Source organism: Bombus huntii, chromosome 9, assembly GCF_024542735.1.
Source record: "Bombus huntii isolate Logan2020A chromosome 9, iyBomHunt1.1, whole genome shotgun sequence".
Lineage (NCBI taxonomy): Eukaryota > Metazoa > Arthropoda > Insecta > Hymenoptera > Apidae > Bombus > Bombus huntii.
The window spans coordinates 1,714,693-1,736,190 of NC_066246.1; the positions used below are offsets into that span (position 1 = coordinate 1,714,693).

General features: G+C 44.2%; 1 protein-coding gene across 2 annotated transcripts in view; it reads right to left on the minus strand.

Moving 5' to 3' along the window:
- Nucleotides 1-21,498, minus strand: part of LOC126869170 (B-cell receptor CD22) — a 310,789-nt gene that overhangs the window by 80,493 nt on the left and 208,798 nt on the right. For both annotated transcript variants that reach the window (XM_050625369.1, XM_050625370.1), the window contains exon 7: nucleotides 7,362-7,484. In XM_050625369.1, the coding sequence (XP_050481326.1) occupies nucleotides 7,362-7,484 (123 nt within the window). The remainder of the gene's footprint in view (nucleotides 1-7,361; nucleotides 7,485-21,498) is intronic.

Consider the following 21,498-nt stretch of genomic DNA (forward strand, 5'->3'; position numbering starts at 1 on the left):
TCCTAAAAAAAAGTGTTGCTCGACTTTACCGTTCCGGGTGCGTCAGTTAGCCGATCGAAAAACTTCGTCAACGTAAATACCGACCCGTTGCAGTGTCCTCGCTCGTTCTAAGACTATTTGAAATAATTTTGCTAAAAAGAGAATCATCCGTTGTTAACTCGCTGAAAGGAACATTTACCATCGATTGTAGCAATATGAAACCTATATAGATCCTTAGAGAACTCCCTTAGACGAAAAAGTTGCAGAAAAATTAGCCACAAGACTCGCGATATATAAAATTTGGACCTAAACTCGTCTAAAATAAAACGCGAAAACATTTTCAGAGAACTCTATCTCGAGTGTACCACTGCTGCTTCAAAAAAAAAAAAAAAAAAAAAAAAAAGAAAAAGATGAGAGATATACCAAAATGTAACTAATTTAAATAAATACGAATAAATCTCCCATAAATCTCGCGCGTATAAAACTCGAATCTTCTCTTTAAGTTGGCCTGCAGTAGACGCGATTGTATCACAAACGTGGCATTTTTTCGCTGGCAAAAAGGAAGCGAACATTTAGAATCCGTCAACGAGTTGCACGGTGGAGTTCGCAGGAAAAACCGAAACGAGGTTACGTATAACAGACATACATATATATTTGACTCTGGCTGGCATCGCATTATACGCTAGGTTCGTATGAACAATGATCGGATGGGGATCTACTTCCCCCGGAGCGGTTTCCCGCAGCTGACGCCCTCGTACGTTCTCCGGAACGTCCGTAGCTCGAATGTATCGTCGTGATAAATCGTTCGACGGGGCCGTGATAAATTCATCCTTCTTTTCATTTAAAATATCCTCGCCCTTAACCGGGCCACTTTATAGCGATCATTACATATTGATCGTATCGCCGATGGCAGAGAGCTGGCCGCTGCTTTTTCTTTTCGTTCTACGTCGATAAGTCTTTACGACGACAATGTCGTACGTCAGCATGGTTTTCTCTGATTATTCCAGGCACGAACAGGGTGGCCGATTTTATCGTGACGCTGAAATTTCGTGAACGGGCTCGACTCGCGGCAGGATAACAGTGGACAGTACAGATATTTATCGATAAATTGAATTCCAGTTGGGGATACGTACAGCCAGAGTGGATGGCAAGTGGTTGGAAAAATTGGTTGTACGTTGCGAATGGTAGGCGAAACGAGTGTGATTAAGGACTCGAAGAAAAATCGTATACGAGTTAAACGAATAGTTGACAAATTAAATCGTTTACGGCGGTTATGTTAGTCGATATAGTAGGAAAAATACACGGTGTATCGAAAGGATATTAAACTTATCGCGTGACCTCCTTTCCAACCATATATCGCGCACCCTTCAATTATTTCTAGCTTATCAGACATCCGACTACCGACTCAGATTTATAACCTCGGAAAAAAAAAGAAAAGTGGAAGGAACAAGCAGAAAGATGGAGAAACAAAAACACGAAACGGCTAGGACGAATACGGAAGCCGGTCTCGAGAACTATCAAAGAGCTAGTTGAACCGCTGGCCAAGCGTCGTAATATTACACGGTATGCCACGAGGAAAAACTGCAGTTATCCAGCTCCGTGCTATGATATATCGCTGGAAGACGAATGGTCAAAATATCTGCCGGAGTTTCAACAGTGATAAAGAGCTCTTTGAAGGAAAGCGAACGTGCTTTCCCGATACCTCCGGGCATCTGGATTGAGATTCGTTTAATAAGAGGGCACCCGTTCCAAAAAGAAATTGGGATCCACGGGAACGAGAACGAGGGATGGCGAAGGACGAGATCTGGAGAAGGGTGAGTTGAAACGCGAGGCTAAAAGCGAAGCAAGACGAGCTCAGGGGGTGGAAAGGATGTGGTTGGAAGGAGGCATCGCCCGGAGCGGCTACGTGCTCCAAAGGATATTAAAGTATTTTAATTGCAGCGGATTTCGCGGAACGCTGGAAGGATTTATTCGAAATCACTCGATCGAGTCTATGAATAGGGATTAAGCTCTCGCTTCCAGCCTCCCACATCGTCCAACCCCTCGTCTTCCCCTCGTGAACCGATGCACACGGCAGGCCGGAATTCCGGACGTCAGGAATGGAAGGCAGAAATAATTGAACATTTAATGGGATAACTGGCGCTTATACCGGTCGTGACGTTGTCGAAACCGAAAGACTCGATTCGCAGAATGTTACCCTCTTGTTATTACTATGATTGCGAGGACACTCGTCGCGGCTACCTGTTTCTGGCCAATCTCTTCTTTCGCCTTTGCTCTCTGGTTCTTGGCTGGTGTCACGCGGAACAGATCGACCGGATAAATTCGTTCAGCGCACGTTAAACGTCGAATTGTGGGAAGTGGAACGTCGAACGAGCGTTTGGTCGCTCGTATCGCATCGAGCGTGCCACGAATTCGTGCGATTCTCGAATCATACGGATCGAAGTCTATGGTTTTAAACTAATTATCTACGTTCGAAGAATCGAGAAGATCGACATCTTTGAAACCAGGATCGCGAGAATCAGGTCGGAGGTTCCGAACGTTTCAGTGACATCGCGTTACATCGGGCACGATTAAACCTCAGATTCTTAAAGACAGCTATTTATATTACAGCCATAAATTTCGGCCATTATTCTCTTAGAACAAAGTCGACAAATCGAATCCACTTATCCGGACGATAATTGGCAGTTCGTTGTAAAGCGAGAAGAGAATCAGCTCGGCACGATGGAACGACGCAAGATATTTTTCGCGTACAATTTGTTACGGTCTCGTGAATTCTTCCGTTTCGGATACCGTTGAACAATAATCCTCTGCGTCAACCGTTCGCCGGTAACGGGTCGTTCATCATATTTCTTATCACTCTCACCTAGCTGATCACGGCAGAAAGTGACGGGTGCAGCTGCTCTCAGCATTTTGTGTAACTCAATAACGGGACTAACGAGGCTTGTACGATTAACTCGACTCCCGATAAATTTCATCGCCCTTCCACTACGGCAAACGGAATTTCTCTTCGAAAGGGGAAACGTCGCCATCGCTTTCGAAGATCGAAACATCGAAAACATTTTCGATATCGTTGCTATGTTGATTTTTCTATGATTTTGAAAAATATTTTCCCTACCCGAAGCATGAAATATCAACTTTGGTTTTGCAAACAATGCTTTTTACCTAAAACTTATTATACAAATAAAGATCTGTTTGTAATTAGTAACAAAAATTGGAAAGTAGATATAAATTCGTATGGGAAATGTCCAAACACGTACGATGTGATTTATCGTGTTGATTTTACGATAGATATTTTCTAATTACTTCTTATCGAGCTCGTATAATCATAAATATTCGCCATAAATTAGTTATTGATTTCGGCATACGCTTCTGTTTCGTTACTCATTGTTCTACAGCGCAAATGGTAGATATTTCGCCGTACGTTCGTACTATATTATCAGATAGAAGCTGATAACGATAATTTACGACGTACGGTACTACGCGAAAGTCTTGAACAATCTACCAAATAGAAACATTTCTTTTTATCGACCAACGTACAAATCTCCACGATGCAAATTCCAGAATTTCTCGTTATATCGTTTCCTACGAGCGATTACCCGAGATGTTTTAAAAAACCGCAACATTCCCGCCATTTCTACTGCTTCGAACGTCAGAGGCTTGCAACGAGATTAAACATCGGCTTGATCGTAACTCGAATCGGTACTTCCGTAGCAGCTTCCTTCAAAAGGTTCGACCTACAAATTCGGAAAAAACCGTGGTTCCATAAAAAGTTCAGCGAACGCTCGGACCGAACCGCGTTTAACGAATGTAATAGTTTCGCCCGCTTAAACTGGCCGGTCTAATCAAGAAAGTGGTCTCGCCGTTGGTAACGCGGTACTCGCCACGAAAATCCTACTCCCGTTTCCTTTTTCGTGATCAAAGTTTCTCTGATTGACGACGAATAAAGGAAATTATACCGCGGCGAACTTTTATTTGCCACCGATTCGTAGCAAAAAGCAACATCGTTACCGATCCTCAAACTCCGTCTGTAAATCCTTTTCATGATTTCCACTGGTCGGATAAAAGGTGCAGAGGTAGACCAGTGGAAAAAGTTTGCTAACTGTTAGGCGAACGTGAACGAAAGAAAGAGGGATCGACATCGAATTTTCTGGCCGGAAAAGAGATTCTATCGTGGAATTTAGGGTGGTGAATATCGTTTGGTGTCTGAACGTGTGGTTCGATAATCATTTTTCGAAGTGGACAGACAACGTCGTTGGAGTTTTTAGGGATATTTTTACACCACAGGGGAGACAAAGTACGAGTGGATTTTCGGATTTGGATTATTTCACGGTTTAATGCGCAGGATAGAAGGTTCTTACTTTACGGCGTGGCACGGACACGGTTTCAAAGAAGCATATTTAATTTAACATACCGTTGCAGTCGGCTTCTAATTACATTAAAGGATCAGCTTAACGAGAACAAATGCACACTCGGACTGCATGCTCGAATGCAACCTTTTTTGAGGGAGGAAGAAAAGCTGCTGCGAAGAAAGCTCGAGGAAATTTCACGATCAAATCCACTTTTAAAATTCAACAAGAGCATCCTCCGTAGCTCCGTGAAAATCCTTCAACGTACTTGGAATTACCATACATTAAATCCTTCAACTTCTCCGACCATCTTCGCGTATCTTTTTATTTTTATTTCCTACGGAAAATTAGCAAATAGATCGAGCAGCCAAGAATCGAAGAAACCGTGTTTCAGAAAGGAAAGGTTATTCCGACGGAACAATTGGCCGCGTATCATCTATCCCTGGGCTTCGAATCGAGCAATCAAGTTGCAAATCATGCTGTTCGTGCGAATAGCTATCACCTATGGCGGTGCAGCTACGAATTCGTGCCTAACACGCGCGTGCATCACACGCGGCCAGAGAACGAATCTACCTACCAGCGATGGTTCTCTGTGTAACGACGTAGCATGCCGACTCGGGGCGAAAAGTACGTCCATTAAAACAAACGTTAATTCCCATGGTAGTACGCGTAACGACTCGCACCGCGGCCGTTACGTAAAGCTGCACGTACCTGTACCTACGTACGTTTCGTACTACCGAAACAGGCGTACGGTCATGAGGATACATAACGCCGAATTTGGGTTAACTCTTGGACTACGCTTTGAACAAGAAACACAGGGGAATATTTGCCATCGTTACTTTCTTCCTTTCGAATTAGTCCGACGAATTTCGAGGGCCAAGCTTTCTGACTTTTCCACGGAATAGTTTCTAGAAAGTACATATCCGTAAAGTATTTTTATTCGAGCGTCCGACGTGTCCGTTCTTATTCTACGTTATGATACGAACTACTCTGAAAAATAGCGCGGATCAAGGTTTCGCATTCTACAGGGTAGAGACAATTCTTAAAAAAATAATATTTGAAAAGTATTTCCATTCGCGTATCTGACGTGTTCGGTCGTATTCTACTTTATGGTATTTCTTTTGCTGACCTTGCATCTGTTCGAACGAATTGACAGAAGGCTGAGATGATAAGAAATAAAGCCCGAAATTCCAGTCAGGATCGAATGATATATAGCTCGGACTTGGTTCAACCCCTGCTGATAATAAGAAAAGAAGAACGCCATATATCGTCACTGGCTACATAGCTGGCATTTTCGTCGATAAATGCTACTAGGTATATTATATATTAATTTATAACCTCGCTATATCGTGCAAACCGGTTGCATTACTTCGTTACACAGTCTTTTCAGGCGCAATGTATTTTTATTATATTTTACTGTGAGATCTGACAAAAAAGGTCGACACAAGAGCCAACCTACTTACATACAAAGTAACTGCTTCACCTTCGACCCGGACGTTTTATCCTCTCTATCTGAAATCGTTCAAGAAGCTTTACTTTTACTCGTTGCCCCAGCTAAAATGTTGTTACATCGGGGTGTATCGGAATTGAAGGACCTCCGGAAGAACTCAAAGACGCTACCACGAGGAAAGAGAGACAGTGTCCGGGTAGACTAAAGGGGGAATTATAGAAGGCTTTAAATATTTATCAAGTCGTGGGCCAGTCTACCGTCGGCGAGCTTTGACAAAGAACAAGAGGCTGCTAATGAATCCAGTCGGCTGGGAGTAATTCACCGTCCCCGTTTCTCCTCCTCGAAGCAAATGGAATTTAAGGGAAGAGGCGAGAGAACTTCTCCATTTGCCAATCTTCTTCGATCCTCGTGCTTAAAAGGAACTCGACTCGTATCGATCGATTTCCACTTCTTTATCCCCGAATTATTCGTTCATAACCGTTCGATCTGTGGTTAGGAAATACAAATACAAGGTATCGCGGAAATCTATCTCTTTCGCTTTCGTTTCTATTCTATGGGGTTTTTTTTTTTTCGATCGAGAGGTTCGTTTCCGCCGGAAGGGAGCCGACCACTTCACCGTCGAGCTATCGATTACGGTCAGAGGGAAAAAAAACGCGACGAACGAATTCGAACGAGCCAACGACGTTCCACGTTCGTACAAGGAGATTTCCAATTATCGGGAATAAGTCGGTGGAACGCTTCGAAAGCGAAATCTCAATGGAGTCCCATTGATTTCTGCGAGGATAGGTGGATGAAAGGAACAAAAAAGAAGAAAGAAGAAAGAAAAAAGGAAGGAAGAAAAAGCACGACGAGAAAGAAGAAGTAGAAGAAGAAGTAGCGATGCGCGCGTGACTGACGAAAGGCCACGGAAGAGCGGAGAAGCCGTCTCGAAGCGTAGAATTTTTAATCTTGACGAAGCATTCACAACACGCCGGGTTAGAGGAACGAGAAAGAAGCACGCCATCGGGTTGCTTTCGCTACTCCACGAAAGATAATATCTGTCACGCATACTTATCCACGATGAGGGGATTCGCTCGCCTGGAACAGGGTAGGATTATTTATTGTTCTGACTTTCACTCCACGAACTCGCCATAGTCCTCTTCGGGTCGCCGCGGTATACACTAATGTGATTATACGATTTATCGTTTTGTTTTCTGATGACCGCGAAGAGACCGATAGTCTGGACGTTGATAGGAAATGGGAACACTCGATACCAGGATACCAATGGGGCAGATAATTCCGTCTTGGAATAGAAGATGAAAATATGCCGGTTATTCTAGGTTTTGTTTTCCTTGCTTTTTTTTTTTTTTTTTTTTTTAGGGGTAGCCACGTTGCGAATTAGTAGGAAGAAACGTAGGTTGGTTTCGAAAGAGATACTTTGCATTTTTATTAGAGACAATTGCAAGATGCGAATGTTCCGCTATAATATTTCTAAATATACATATATTTTTCCATATTTTCCATATTTCCTTTTAATCCCTGTGTTTTAGGTAGGTTGTATGTATAGCTAACGAAACATGGAATTCTTCGTTACTACTGTCACTTACCACGTTGCCAAATCGGTGTGCTAGCCGGATTGCTGTCCACTTCGCATTTCAGGCTGACGGACATCCCCTCGACGATCGGAATTCCAAAACCAGGTAAACGCGTTATCGCGAACGACGGAGTATCTGAAACAGGTATTAAGCAATTACTGTCAGCCCCAATACCGATAGTCGTTTGTCGATCACGTGTCAGCAGGAGAAAAGAAGAACCGCTATCTTTCGAATTCTTGCCTCGAATTTTCTCCAATTCTACGATTTCTCTAAAGCGAGCGAACGCATCAAAGACGTAGAATAAAAATCCCAGCGAAAGATTTCTCTGTAGATAAAATACTGGAAAGAAAAAAGCGTGAAAACTAATTGTTCGAATATATGCGGAATTTTGAAGTCTTTTCGGTATAAAGAGTTTGGTACAACGAGGCTAAAGTTTCACAGAGTACGAACCGGAAAAAGAGTTTGGAATGTTCGAGGCCGTAAGGTATTTATATTTGTACACCGGACTGCGTCGTTATTATTGTTTATTAAAGCGCGCGGAGAAACTGGAGCGGTATGCAGGTCGATAAGACCAGAGCTTAGCGTCTTAACACAAATTGTATAGTAATGAGGTATCGCAAAATTTCGTGTTAGGTTGCCCGGGACGTAGGCTTAAGCAACAAAATCTGAAATGCGTTCTCTATACAAATAAATTCAACTTAGTCGAGTACAGGAAAAAGTCGATTAAGGGTAAACCGCGTTATGAAGATTCTCGTGTCGCTGCTGGTAACACAGCGAGGAAAAACTGTTAACGTTATTTGCTCTCGAGTCCAAGTTACGATATTGCTTGCTTATTTTATTCGTAGCGTTTATATCGTTGTACGAGGAAAATATTTAAGCTCGACTCTTAAATCTTCTCTGGAATTATACATCTCGCGATATAGAACGTCTTAAATATTCTTCGCATAATAAAAATACTGCTCCTTAATGCGAAAAGTAATTCTCCATACCGGAGAAATTTTTCATCCGACCACGATTATTCCTCAAACAGTGGTCTCTCGTTGATTCGGCGCTCGAAATCGGTCAGACCGACAAAGGACAAGAAAAAGCCCGAGAGGCAAAAAGAGGAATATCGAGCGGAACGAAAGCAAAAATCGCGCGACTTCGTAATAACCGAAACGAGCGACGGGGAGGAAACGAGCCGCTCCATTGCGGACATCAAACCTACTAATCGGCAAAACGGAACTGCGCCTCTGACGAACGAGCTACCCCTTCGCCCCGTTTTGTGGGCGACGACCATGGCGCGCTACTAGCGTTCCTTCCGCGTCATTAACGACCGACCTCGAACTAGGTGACAGAATCGGGCCGTATCCAGAACGTAGATGCACACATGCGCGTAAGCTACATAAAGGACACGTACATACGCGTGATACACACATATAGGTACGTAAACGTATGTATACGCGATAGAATCGAAAGCGTTCGACGAACGAACGAGCAAGCCAACGACGAGCGAGCGAGTGAGCGCGTTTCGAGGCCGCGAGTAATTAACGAACAGCATAGGACAGTGAAAATTTTACGACCCACGGGTCGCGTGCACTCGTTAAAATCAGCCCTGTCTTTATTTCGCTTCGTTCCCCTATTTTTTCCTTCTCTCCGTCTTTCTTGCGCTCGATGTCCGGTCGGATGGATGACGATGGTCGTCCCATCCACGGCGGGGAACAGGCTGGCGCCTTCTCGCGTGAAATCAAAGCTTGACGTGGCGCCGTCCGAACGTTCGGTCGCGCGCTATATCGCGCTGTTCGTTCGGTTCGTTAATATTTCAGCAGCGCGCCGACGCGAGGATGCCGAGGAAAAGGGTGTCGAGGTCGCGAGATAAATTGGCGGTTGGAAAGGAAGAAGAGGCGACGTGGTAGGTTTAGAGGAACCGGTCGTAAGAGCAATGGAGACGAATCGCGTTGAAAAGGGCGAGAAGAGAATCCCAAATACATCGATGCGGGGGGCTGGAAGTAGCAAAGAGGGAGGAAAAGAGGAAAAAAGAAGCGAGAAGCTTTGCCTCCGACTACCGGATGGCTCCAAGTTATTCACTCGGCTATAATAGCGCGGTGCTGAGACAATGCAAGCTTAATGAAAGCCACCCCCACTTCTTTTCATCGCGTCTCTCTCTTTCTACCGGTTTCGTTGCTATCTTCGTTCGTCCTCCTTGTCCCTCTTTCCGACTATCCTGCGAGCGTCTTTGTCGCTCCCGCCGTTTCTCCGTCCCTGTCGGTTTTCCCTGTACGTCTCGTGGGTCTTGCTCGACGCCAACGGGGATAACGCCACCGCCGCCGCCACCACGGCCGCTGTGTAGACTCGGCGCAGTGGCGTAAACACCAAACAAAGCAAACAATGAGACACAGAAGTGTCCCACAGACCTCGATCGCTTAATGAGAACTTTAAAGCGCCTCCGCAAACTACCAGTCTGCCTGTTTTAGACAGGATCAAAGGCAGCCGTATGTCTGAGTACACGATGTATTCGGAAATGTCTACCGACGCGATAGGGTTACGTTCTATTTATCGCGATAACGAGAACAGAAGCTTTTTCAAGATCGAATGCGAAACGTCTTTTCTAACGGAGTCTCGCTATAATTAAAACGCCAGTGGCCGATCAGATGTTCCTAACACGCGTGTACCCGATGCAAATATTTCGAGATTGAAAATATCGTTCGATCGAACGAAATTCCACATCGCCGTTTAAACAGAACAATTAAACGTTCCCCAACGAACGTACCTCTTCATTAAATAATGGTCACACGTTTCCAGAATTGACCCAGGTATTTCTAAAACAGCCAGTGTGTACAAACACGGAGCCCGCAAATACACGCTCGCAGCGGTTCCCTTACGTGTTCTCTCTCGTATCGTTCTCTCGTTTGCCGTGTGCCCGATAAATCGCACGTCCGGGACTCGTTCGAACGCGAAATTCCTGCTCTATTTCTCCCTGTGCCCTGTGTAATTCCCTTTACGCGGGTCGTGAATTAACGCGAGACGAAAACGACGGCAGATTGTTGTCCCGATGGTGGCCGACTGTCGGTGTTTGTACCGGTTCGAAGAACTCGACGAGAAAGGGTGAAAGAAGGAGGCGAGCGTCTTCAAAGAAATTTTTCCTGCCGTATGCCATGGCTGTTGGAATGCTCGTAAACCTTACACGGGCCGTTAAGCAAACCTATACACCAAGGGGTATTTGCGACGGTACACCACCAGTCGTTCCAGCGAGAGTTGCGTAAAGCAACGTGAAAAAGAACGTACGAGTACGAGTTCGACCACGGTTCCACCAGCCGCTTGTAATTTGTATCGCGAGATAGCTGTTGCCAGCGACCGTGTTGCGGTCAAAGGGAATTCCTCTGGTCTGGAATTTTAAATCGAAAAAAAAGAAAGAAAAAAAAGGGAATGGAAAGGAAACAACACGAAAATAGGGAAAAAAGAGAGAACGGATCGGAACGAATCAAACGTGACCGATTGTTTTGCCTGTGGCTTCCGGTGTTTTATGATACGACTGCGAAGAGGGATCGTTTTTTCCCGAGCTCCGGGAATTTACAGTCAACTTTTTAATCAGTGTATAACGTAGAAGCAGCTGTTTTAACTAATTCCGTTTCATCGAAATTTAATTATTCTTTCCGTCGCGATAGTGATTTGCGAGGGAATGAAGAACGATGCAGCGAATATTCAGTTGTCCGATCGATCGGTTACCTATATTTTTTCCGAATAAACGGGAAAAAATGTGGCAGAATTGACAACTTTGCGACCATCGTCACGTAACGATACCGACTTCGCTATTAACGAAACAATAGGCGAGTGCAAATATTTGGCCGTCACACGTCCACCACGGTGAACGCAGAAAGCTCGCATACGCGGATGGAAACTATCGTGAAAACTCGTTTATGCAGGAAAAATCGTGACGCGGCTGTTAAATGATTCTTTGATGATCGAACGCTTTGCTGTATGGTATGCCGAAGTATTGCTGTGCGAATTAAGCATGCAACGTGTTGCCACTGCTATCGAATTTACTCCGTTTTTTAACGACATTGCTCGATAGACGTTCAAAAAGTTGTACTAATCGATAGTTATCGATTTCGATGAAATTTTTAGGAAAAAAAAATACCTGCCTTTTGGTAATATATTTGTTTCATACAGAATTGTACAAATACGAGAACGATTTTACGCGCTATAGCGTTGTTGTCGTAGCTGTTGTTGTTTGTTTATTTAGATCCAGGAGGTGTGTCCGATCCAATCAAGTGGACCAAATGAAAACCAATGTTTTCCGCATGGTGGAACTATCGACAAGGAAATCGATCAATCAATCGAAGAGTGAGTCAGTCAGTTAACACCCGGTAATCACCTCGCATCGTCAAATTTGTTTCAAAGAGGTACGCAATGTGGTGTTAACACAGATCGAGCGATTCCTCTGGAAAAATGACATCGCGTCGTTGAAAAATTGCAATACTCGCGAGCAGAGAAATAACAACTAAATTACTCTCTGTTTCTACCGGTCTTCCATACAACTAAATCCGGAACCGTAAATACATGTACACGTTGATGATCAAACTAACGATACTCGACGATAAAATTGACATCGAAATGAAAGAAAATTTTGCAGATATCCGGACAACCATTTGTGAAATATGTAATGGATAAGAGAAAAATTCACGTTAACTCGATCATTCATTATGTAATTGTTCGCCATTACATTCGTCTCTTATATATATTGGTGTATATTTCAATGGAACTTATTCCAGCGGAAAACAATTCTATTATACAGAATATTTCGTGACATACAGGACGATTTAATCAAAAAATGACGCAGTCCGCAGTAAGCTATATTCTCAACTTCATAAATGAAATACCGATTCCGTCACACGTTTTGGAAAATAACCTGTGAAATGTCGCAGATCTCTATCGACGAAGACTTGCAAGAATATTTTCCATACCGATGAATTCGAAGAACGCTATCAACTGCGTTCTAATTTTACGAAGATACGAATATTTCTTCAGCTCGTTCTATCTTAGGACGGAGCAAAAACGAAAATAGAACCAAGAATACGCTTTTACACTTTAAATTCATCGCCTTAGGTCGCTCAATTTTCATTTCGAGAGCATCTCGAACAAGAAGCGAGTAATTACGTGTTGCCGGGTGATTCTGTGAAAGGAATGCATTTTCGTCGCTTTCTGTGAAACAAGGAACGCGATGACGGCACCCAGTATTCGTCTCGTAAACAGTTTAAGTTCCGCTATATTGGATCACCGGTCATCGTGCCGGAGATGTAAGCGACTGAAACGCGTGCTTGGCTGGAAACGTTGGCCGATTGTTACGGATGCGTCCAGTGTCCCGAGCGTTGCCACTTTGTCCAGTGTGCATGGAACTTCATTTCGAACTACTCGTTTCGCGAGGAAACGCGAGGGTCCGGCGCGAATTAATAGAACATGCGAGCGGACTGGAATGTTTCGCAAGGTACTTCATGGTTAAAACGTTGCCACGGTTCCGCCTGTTTTAAGGGTCGGAATGTGGCACGGATGAAAATGACGTCCGACAGTTTACGGCTGGTTAGTCACGTTACGGTTTAATTAGGTAAAAGGTTATGATAGTGGTAAAGGGGAAAAGGAGAGGCTTGCTAGTGGCTTCATTGGAGAGACTTCGCGATGTTCGAGGACCACGGTAAAAACGACGATAAGAAATTTTATCAGAACGATGTTTTGGACGAGGTTTGCCAAAGCTGAAACTTTATGGCGGAATAAATAGCGGATTAAGCTTCGTTCCCAAGAAGCGAGAAAGATTTAATTATATGGCGACGTAACAATTTTGCAAAGCAACAATTTTACGAAGGAGAATTCACGAAAAAATCACGTTTCTTCGTCCTCGAGCTTGCGAAGCTTTAGTTCTTTAAGTAGTTCGCAAACTAGCTATTTCTCGTACGTGTCTGCAAATCTCTCCGAGCCTTTATTTTCCTCTCAAAGTAAAAGGCACACGTACGACGCACACGATGCGATGCGATATTCTTCCGCGCGCTGAAAAAACAAACACGACGTTCCTGGTACGTATAAGACGCGGGAAATATGAAATGGCGAGGTGACGAGGGATCGACGGAAACGCGATAAAGCGGCGAGTACTTGGTTGGGTTAAGGATGAGAGGATTTGAATCACCGATCCTGCAAACGTAAGTGACTTGGACGGAGTAGTAAATTGTAATCGTGAGTTCGTGCAGTTTCTCGATCTCGAAGTTTGTAGTTACTCTCCGAAGTATTACCCAGGGAACCGTGGTAGCCTCGCTACCTGGCTAAGCATTCTCCTGTTTCTACCTAATTACCAAGTATCAAGTAAGCTTCATAAAGCTGCTATTAATCTTGCTCAAGCGCGCGGCAACGCCGAAATCCATAGGGTATCGCGGCAACGTCCTGCACGTTCGCACGATCTGCCGCATGATAACGTCGCGTTTGACGTGCGAGCAATTTACAACTAAATTTCCAAATCTTTGAATTTAAACGAGCAACAAGATCTCGCGATATCCGCGAGACAATTAAGAGAATACTTTGATGGGTCAATTTGTCAACTAACATCGCAAACTTCGCTTCTCAAGCAGTTGCTCGAAAGATTCGAAAATAGGATTTAAGTTGAGGATTTGCTTCGCACGTAAAGCGTAAATGAAACTTAAATCCTAGTTCGTTGATTATATTTCCTAAAGCTATTATCGAAAAATGTGGATAATTGGAGAAGATACCTGTTACTAACGAACGATGCGTCAACCACGGCAGAACGAACCAGCTGCTGATCAGACACGGCCATTAAAAGTCCAAAGCAATCGGCGAATTTCGACTTTCACTTCTATCTACATTTTCCTTACATTGTAAAACCCGCTGACTTTTACAACCTCGTGTTAAACATTTCTTTCACTCGCGATCAACTGCGCTGATTTTGCCCTGCAAACGAGCGACGCTAAAGGAAAAGGGAGACAAGATTTCCCGGACGGTTTCTCCATTGCTGTCAACGGTACTGGCAGACACCCGATAACAAACCCACATTCCCGCGACCAAGCGTAGGGCGCATCTGCATTCATCGCGTAGATTCGGCGGCCCCGTAACAATTTTCATTAAACGACCTCAATAGGCAAGTTATACAGATGAATATAGCGTTCATCAGGGCTGGTGGAACGTCGCTATCGAGGCGGGGCGGCGCGTGTTTCGCCAGGACAAACCGGAAACGGCGACGATATTATACAGCCGGGTCGGCCGCAGTCGAACGAAGGAGGCGCGCCGCTGTTTCACAAATTTGCAACTTACTTTCGGTTTCGGGCGGTCCGTGCGGCAGGACGGTCGCCATAATTTAGACTCGAGTTTTCCCTGTATCTGTGTTAGTCAAATACGACGAAACTGGTGCGCGTACAGGAGCTGGGATTAAAATCAGTCGGTTAACTGGCGTCCTTTGGCAAATAGAACGGAGACGAAATAACAAAGGAACAGGAAGGTTTTAGAGTCGTTGGAATATGTGGGAAAGTGGAACGGAGAATTTCTTATACATCCAACAGTTATGTACAATCGTGAAAAGATACTCGTACTGTTCAAAACGTTTCACGTGTACGAATAAGGTCGTACTGCATCACGTGCCATTTTCCGAGCGGCGAACAATGCTCGTAAATGAGATTATCTTGGCAGACGCGTGTCTCAGGTATCGAGATACGTCGAGTTAGAAAATGCATTTACAGAATAAAGAATTTACTTGGATGGCACATTCCTCCGATGACAAACGCGGACGAGTCGCTGCGGTATAAAAGAGACAGAAAGTAGAACTTGGATGAAACGAAGGGAATGGGAAGAAGAAAGAGAAGCTCGAGAATGGAAGAAGAAACGATCGAGAGAGCGGAAAGGATAAATGGCAAGCAGATTGGAAGAGATAGAAGCGAAGAGAGTTCGGCAATTCGGCAATTGGCACAAAGCAAATCGCGGCCTAATTAGAAGATAACATCGGTACTAGTGGCGGGTTCGCGACGCGTGCGAATGCCTCACGTGATTTGCCAGACTGTCACGGGATAATCAACGAACGGGTCTGCCGCGATCACGTTTACCTCCACCGGGTGCACCCGGTTGCCGTGGAAATAGCTTCTCGAAACGTCGCGATAATTAACCGGCTCGTCGACAGAGTCCAGAGAAGGCGTGATTCAGCTGGAACGAGACAGATATACGTACACTAACGCGCAGCCATACACGCACAAAGGTAGACAAGGGTAGAAATGGAACAGCGTTCGCCGGTGGAACGATTCAAAGGATAGACCGCGTTGTATAATTCATAGAGCGCGGCGCAAGCGAGAAAGACAGAAACGGAAAAATATAGGAAGAGAGAAGGAGCGGGAGAGAGGGCGCGGCGAAAGGCAGAAAAAAGAGCAGCGTTTCGTGGAAAAAGGTTGAAATCCATTGGCGTGGGCCAGCGGGGATATAAGACTATCGAAAAACGATTAATCCCTGAAGAGGATCACCGCACCGGATGAAAAGCGATATTACCCTGGGGGCCTCTAATTCAGCCTAATTGCTCGTTTATGCGAATCCTTGAAATATTCATGAAGCTTTATGAGAATTTTTCATCCCGCAGCTCACGCTGCTTCTTTCGAACTGTTACCCAAAGTGGGAGGGGGCTGCACGTGTTTCCGCCACGAGGCGCCACGCGATCGATCTTCCGTCGATACCAAAGCTACACCGGCAGTTTTGTCGAGGCGATGCGTTTGTGAAAAAGACACAGGCCGCTGACTTTATATCGAGGGATTCGTTTGAGAAACGACACGGTGTATCATCCTGCTGGCGGAGATTAAACGGACGAACTTAATGGGACACAGGTGACGGTTTCTTCGACCCGGTAACATGAAAGCTAAACGCTCGCGATGCATTTTAGGTGGATTCCGCTTGAAGCTTCGAGCGTGGAACTGGCACGGTTACGTTGTAACAAGTTTTTTCAGTCGATGTAGAGATACGGATGAATTACGTGCGAGTAATTACGGCTTAAGTATACAGACTGTGAACCAGGTATATTTGGACTGTCTATGGCTTGTTAAATAATGGCAATTAACTGTTATTTTCGCTTAAATATGCCAAGTATGCGAGAAAGAGGTCGTACGTAGACGAAGATAGAAACGAAGAAAGTATGGGAAAAGAAGAGTTTGGAAGAGCGCGGGCACGAATCGTTGAAAGCGAAGATACGGAAGAACAGGAAACTGAAAATGTCGAGAGAAATTGGAAAGTTCGAGAAAAGGAAGATCGCGTCGGCGGGGTAACTGGCACACCGCGATTCCAGCGAAAGACGTTTTCTCATCGGCAGTTCATCGGCTGAGAAAGGGAGTGGAAGGGTACTTATGTTCAGCCACGGTACCAGGCAAGGATGGTAAAAACCACAGTTAGTTAGTTCCGGACTCCTTCCCTCGAAACAAATTGCGTTTAAAGAGGAACAACGCCGACGGACTTTCGCAGTTAAATCTCATCGGGTAGCTTTGAGCAAGTTTTTGTGGCCAATAAAACATCAGGAGGGGTTGGGTAATGTTTTCTACCCAAGTACTTTGCAGGAAATCAAATTGTCCGAGCGCGTTTCGCAAGTGTCGCAATATTTCCTGCGTGCGCCACCGACCTTGTACCGGATCAAACGGATTGGATTTTCAATTGCTTTCGGAAACGTTCCGACGATTGTGACCGTAGAACACCGCCTCGAGCCATCTACCTTTGGAAAGCATAGCACAGTTGCGTTTCAATTAATCGACTAATGAAATAGTTGCGAGAAAAAGGAAAACAGACAGAAAGAAAAGAGGAGAGTGGAATGAGGGAGGAGGAGGAGGAGGAGGAGGAGAGGGGAGAAAGGATATAAAAGTAGCGGAAATCAAAGAGTAGGAAGCAAGCGAACCTTTCAACGTTTCTGGGACGATACAGTAACGGGCAGTTCGCCTCGAGCGAGTTTACATCGCGTCGTTTCAATTTCCGAATGGGCTGATCAGAAGGAAGAAAGGCACATGCGAACGAACGAACGAACGAACGAACGAACGAAAGAGCGGTAGAAACGGAGCACGGGAAGAGCAACGGGTTGGGAAAGAAGATCGTCAGAGTATTGCTTGGACGAACGGTCGCCCGCATCGAGGACAGTCGTTCATTTCGCGCGTACGCTAGCTCTTTCGGCGTTGAAAATTACGCAACTACTGGTTCAGGGAGCTGGCGAGGTTACAGACGAACGAAGGGACGCCGGTGGCAAAGGGTGGTCGATGGAAAACCGGGGAAAATGTGGGAAAAGCGAGCGCGATAGTTCGACATCGAGCTGTCCGAAGGAAAAAAGGAAACGAGCAAACAGGAAGGAAGCGGTGGAACTGATACAACGTTACGCGACGATACAACGAAATAAGCGGAGAGAAGAGATGGAAACCGACGCGGCACGCGTATATCAAGCTTTGCTTGCTCGCCGTGGGCCAGTTCATGCGGAAAAAACGTTTGCCGGCGACCGAGCATAAATAACCGGTCATCTCCAGGAAAAAAAAGCTTGATCGATCTGTTCAGGTTATTAATAAGTCGTCGAGCAGCCTGGAATACGGTTTAATGTCCGTTTGATGTTTAATCGTTACGTAATTCGTATCGTTATTATCGTCGTATTCGATACGATTTATTCGAGAGATAACGAGTGGAACGAAAGAGAGGAAGATCGGCAGCCGGAAAACCAAGTTTGTATTCCCCGTATCTACGATTGCCAGAAACGTGTATTGTAAAAGTTACGCAATTAGTCTGTTAATACACGCGCCTCTTTAAACAAACGACGTTACCGTGTATCGTAATTTGCGCGTAAAATAGCGAGAAACGTATATTTAGAGATTTGAAAAATATCGAACTCTTTGCGAAAAACCAGTGGAAGAATACGAACGTCGAAGCCTGGACGGGAAATTAATTAGACTTTAAGTTGATTGGCTTAAGACTGGAAGTTAACTGAGAAGTTGACTGTTAAGGAGCTTCGCGGGTCTTCGTTTTTGTCTATGTTACACGTAGATCGAGAAAAGCCTGAAAATTTGTTTTTCCGGCTTTGATTAAGTGCTTCTTTAAATCACCTCTTTTTTTCAACGACGCTAACTAGCATGCTCTCGAGGAAAGACAAAAGAGTCGCGAAACTTTTAGTATCCGCATCTTTCTAGGGCCATCAAGTTTATAAATCTAGGTAATTAACTCTGCAGGAAGAAGTGTCCGTTTCTATCAAGCAAATGTCTGGAGGAGCAAAGTTTCCTTACAGATCTCTGGACATTGTTTAAGAAACATTTTCCTCCGGTAAAACATTCGCCATTGCCTTTTGCTTAATTATACGCTTCATTTAACCTTTTGACAAGATCAGAGAAAGCAAATGTTCCCTTTTAGAACTTCCAAACTGAGAAATTTCAATAAAACAGATACTTCGGAAACTCGAGCTTTCTTGGAAATATTTCACGTCGTTCTCTAAAGGTAATGTGAATTCCAAATCGTATTTTTCAACTTGCTTTTAATTTAGTAACAAAGTTCCGTCATTATTAAACAAATTTCTATAATTTATAAAACACGGGCTTAAATTCTTCGAAATTATTAAACGCTAGCAAATATCTCTCTCGGTATAAACAAATTTTAAATAATATACGGAACGTCGGCAAACTTTCTCTCTCGTTAAAATATCTCTAATCTACGGAACACTGATAAACGTTTCTGCTACCATAAAAGAGATTAGCTTAATCTTTGTTCGTTCGGTGAACAAAAACGATCGTACGAGAATCTTAAGCGTTTCCTAGGTGAAATGACAGCTAAAAATTGTCTAACAATCTCAAGCTGTTACTTCGTATTCGCAGAAGCGTAAAGTCGCGTTTCGCGATTTCCAGGACAAAAGCGTGAAACGTTACGACGTCGAGACGCGATTGTGCTTCAAAGCCACGACCTGTTTCGTTCCGCGTGAATGTTTTCGCTTTTAGCTCGTATCATCGTAATCCTGGACTTACGACACGGCATTTACCGTTCGTGGCTGACCGTCCTTACAAACAGTGGCTTTGAGCATCGAAAATTGAACGGCGAACGCTGAATTTCTCCCCTTCTAACGCCTTCATTTTCTTCCATTTGCTTCAACTTTGATTTCATTTAAATTTGCTTTAGCTTTAATTCTTCGGTTGCAAGCAAACTTACTCGATAGAGTTCTCTGTCGAGGTCGGTGTAGTTGAAACTCGATGCTTTGGACGTTAATCGCAGTTTCCTTTACCTTATAGAAACATCTTTTCCTCCGATTTCCAATTCTTAATGTTTCTTCTTTAAGATTCTTACAGTTCGTCGAATCTCTAGATCATTTAGTTTCTCAGTATATTTTTTCTTTATTTGCATATTTCGCTGTATTTTACTATTATTGTACCCTGTTCCTCTGATTTAATTCTCCGGTATTACATCTGTACAAAATGTCGTTAACGCGAGTGTAGAAGAGCGAACGTCTCGACGATACAAGTAAACGAAGATAAAATTTACGTAATCGAACGATTTAATTGTATTGAAATTCATTCTAAACATGCTCAGCGCTATTACCGAGCTACTAACAAGAAATCGCATACAAATATTTCTTACGATATAACTAAAATAAAACAGCCAGAGTATGCGATATTCCACTAGAGCCTGTTGCGGAATTTAAAAGATAACCTCGCAGAAGTACCCGGTGCTCGACAATTTTACGCTTACCATTTACACCAGTGAGCTAAATGTAAACTTAGATAGTTCTTCAAGAAAATCTTCTCTCTACGTGCTGTTCGTCGAACAGGCCTTGGAAACGACTGGACGTAAACCGTCGTAAAGAAACTGTCTGCACGCACGCGACTGCCAAGAAACACCGTTGTCATCGTGGTGTCGCCGGTTAAACCCGTCGTTACGTCCGAGGTTCTTGCGAACGAGCAACGATCTAAGGCAGCTACATCGAAAGACTAGCCGAGGAAAGTAACCCTTCGTCGTAACTCGTGCCGGTCGTTTCGGTTCACGGCGAACGACGATTTACATCGGCCGTAACCGCGAGAAAGGATTCCGGGAAATTGGATGTTACTTGGACATCTAGTCCGCCGTTTTGTTTCCTACACTCCCTCGGACAAGCTTATGGCCCGAGTCTGACTTTTCCGGCGGTTTCGAATGATCTCGTCTGGATAAAGAAAAAATCGAGGGACGTTGAAACTTACCAGACCACAACATGGTAAGCTTACGTGTATCGAGAGATAAGGTGATATTTATTTAGGTTTGCGAAGTAGGTTTACCGATAGCAGGTTGTTGGGTAGCTGGATGGAAGAAGAGAGGATATGTTTCTGGAATATCGATCGAATGGAGCGAATACTTTTGGAAATTAGGATTCGATAAGAGTGACCCTACGAGATTGGATTTAGTCTGACTTGTTAGGGTTTCTATGGTATCGATATTGTATTATGTTTCTTTCTGTGAGTTCTATCGCCAGGTATCAGATTCTGGGTCTCGGATTATCGCTAGACTCGTCTTATGGGCATCTGTCCTTCGCGATAATCGCGAGATCATCCTTTCTATATATTCAAACGTGAATAAATTGAAACGAGACTAAAGTCAAATTACACGTAATAGATCGTCGCAGATTAAATGGGATTTTCGTTTGCAATTATCTACGTCTTTTTACGTCGCTAGCTAGTATGCGACGAAATGCGGATCACGCTCGTAGAGATCGAAATTAAATCGGAAGAAATGCAGCCACGTGTCTGGAAGATGTAGAGTAAAGAAAGGCCAAAGGGATAATTACGAATTCCCGCGTAAATTACTTTGCACAAAAACTTGGTAGAAAATCTACATATCGTGCTAACGAAACGGCGAATTTTGCTCTTTGAAAGCCGAAAACGAGTGTCAACGCGAACGTTACATCGTGATGCAAGCGCACGACAAGGATTTTAACATTTTGCGGCAATTCCAGCGACAAAGGAAGCACACGGTGCCTTTCCCTCGTCAGCGATTCCGCGCGCGAAGGTGCCATAGCGCGGGAATTTGAAATTCAGATTAATACGGAACGCGTTCATCGTTAACACTGCAAAGGTCTGCCTGGCTATGCATTACCATACATGCGCACCCTCGCGCATCCAGATACGAACGCGCACCCTCGCACAGACAATATTCCAGCTTCCTTGTAGCTTGCGCGCATATG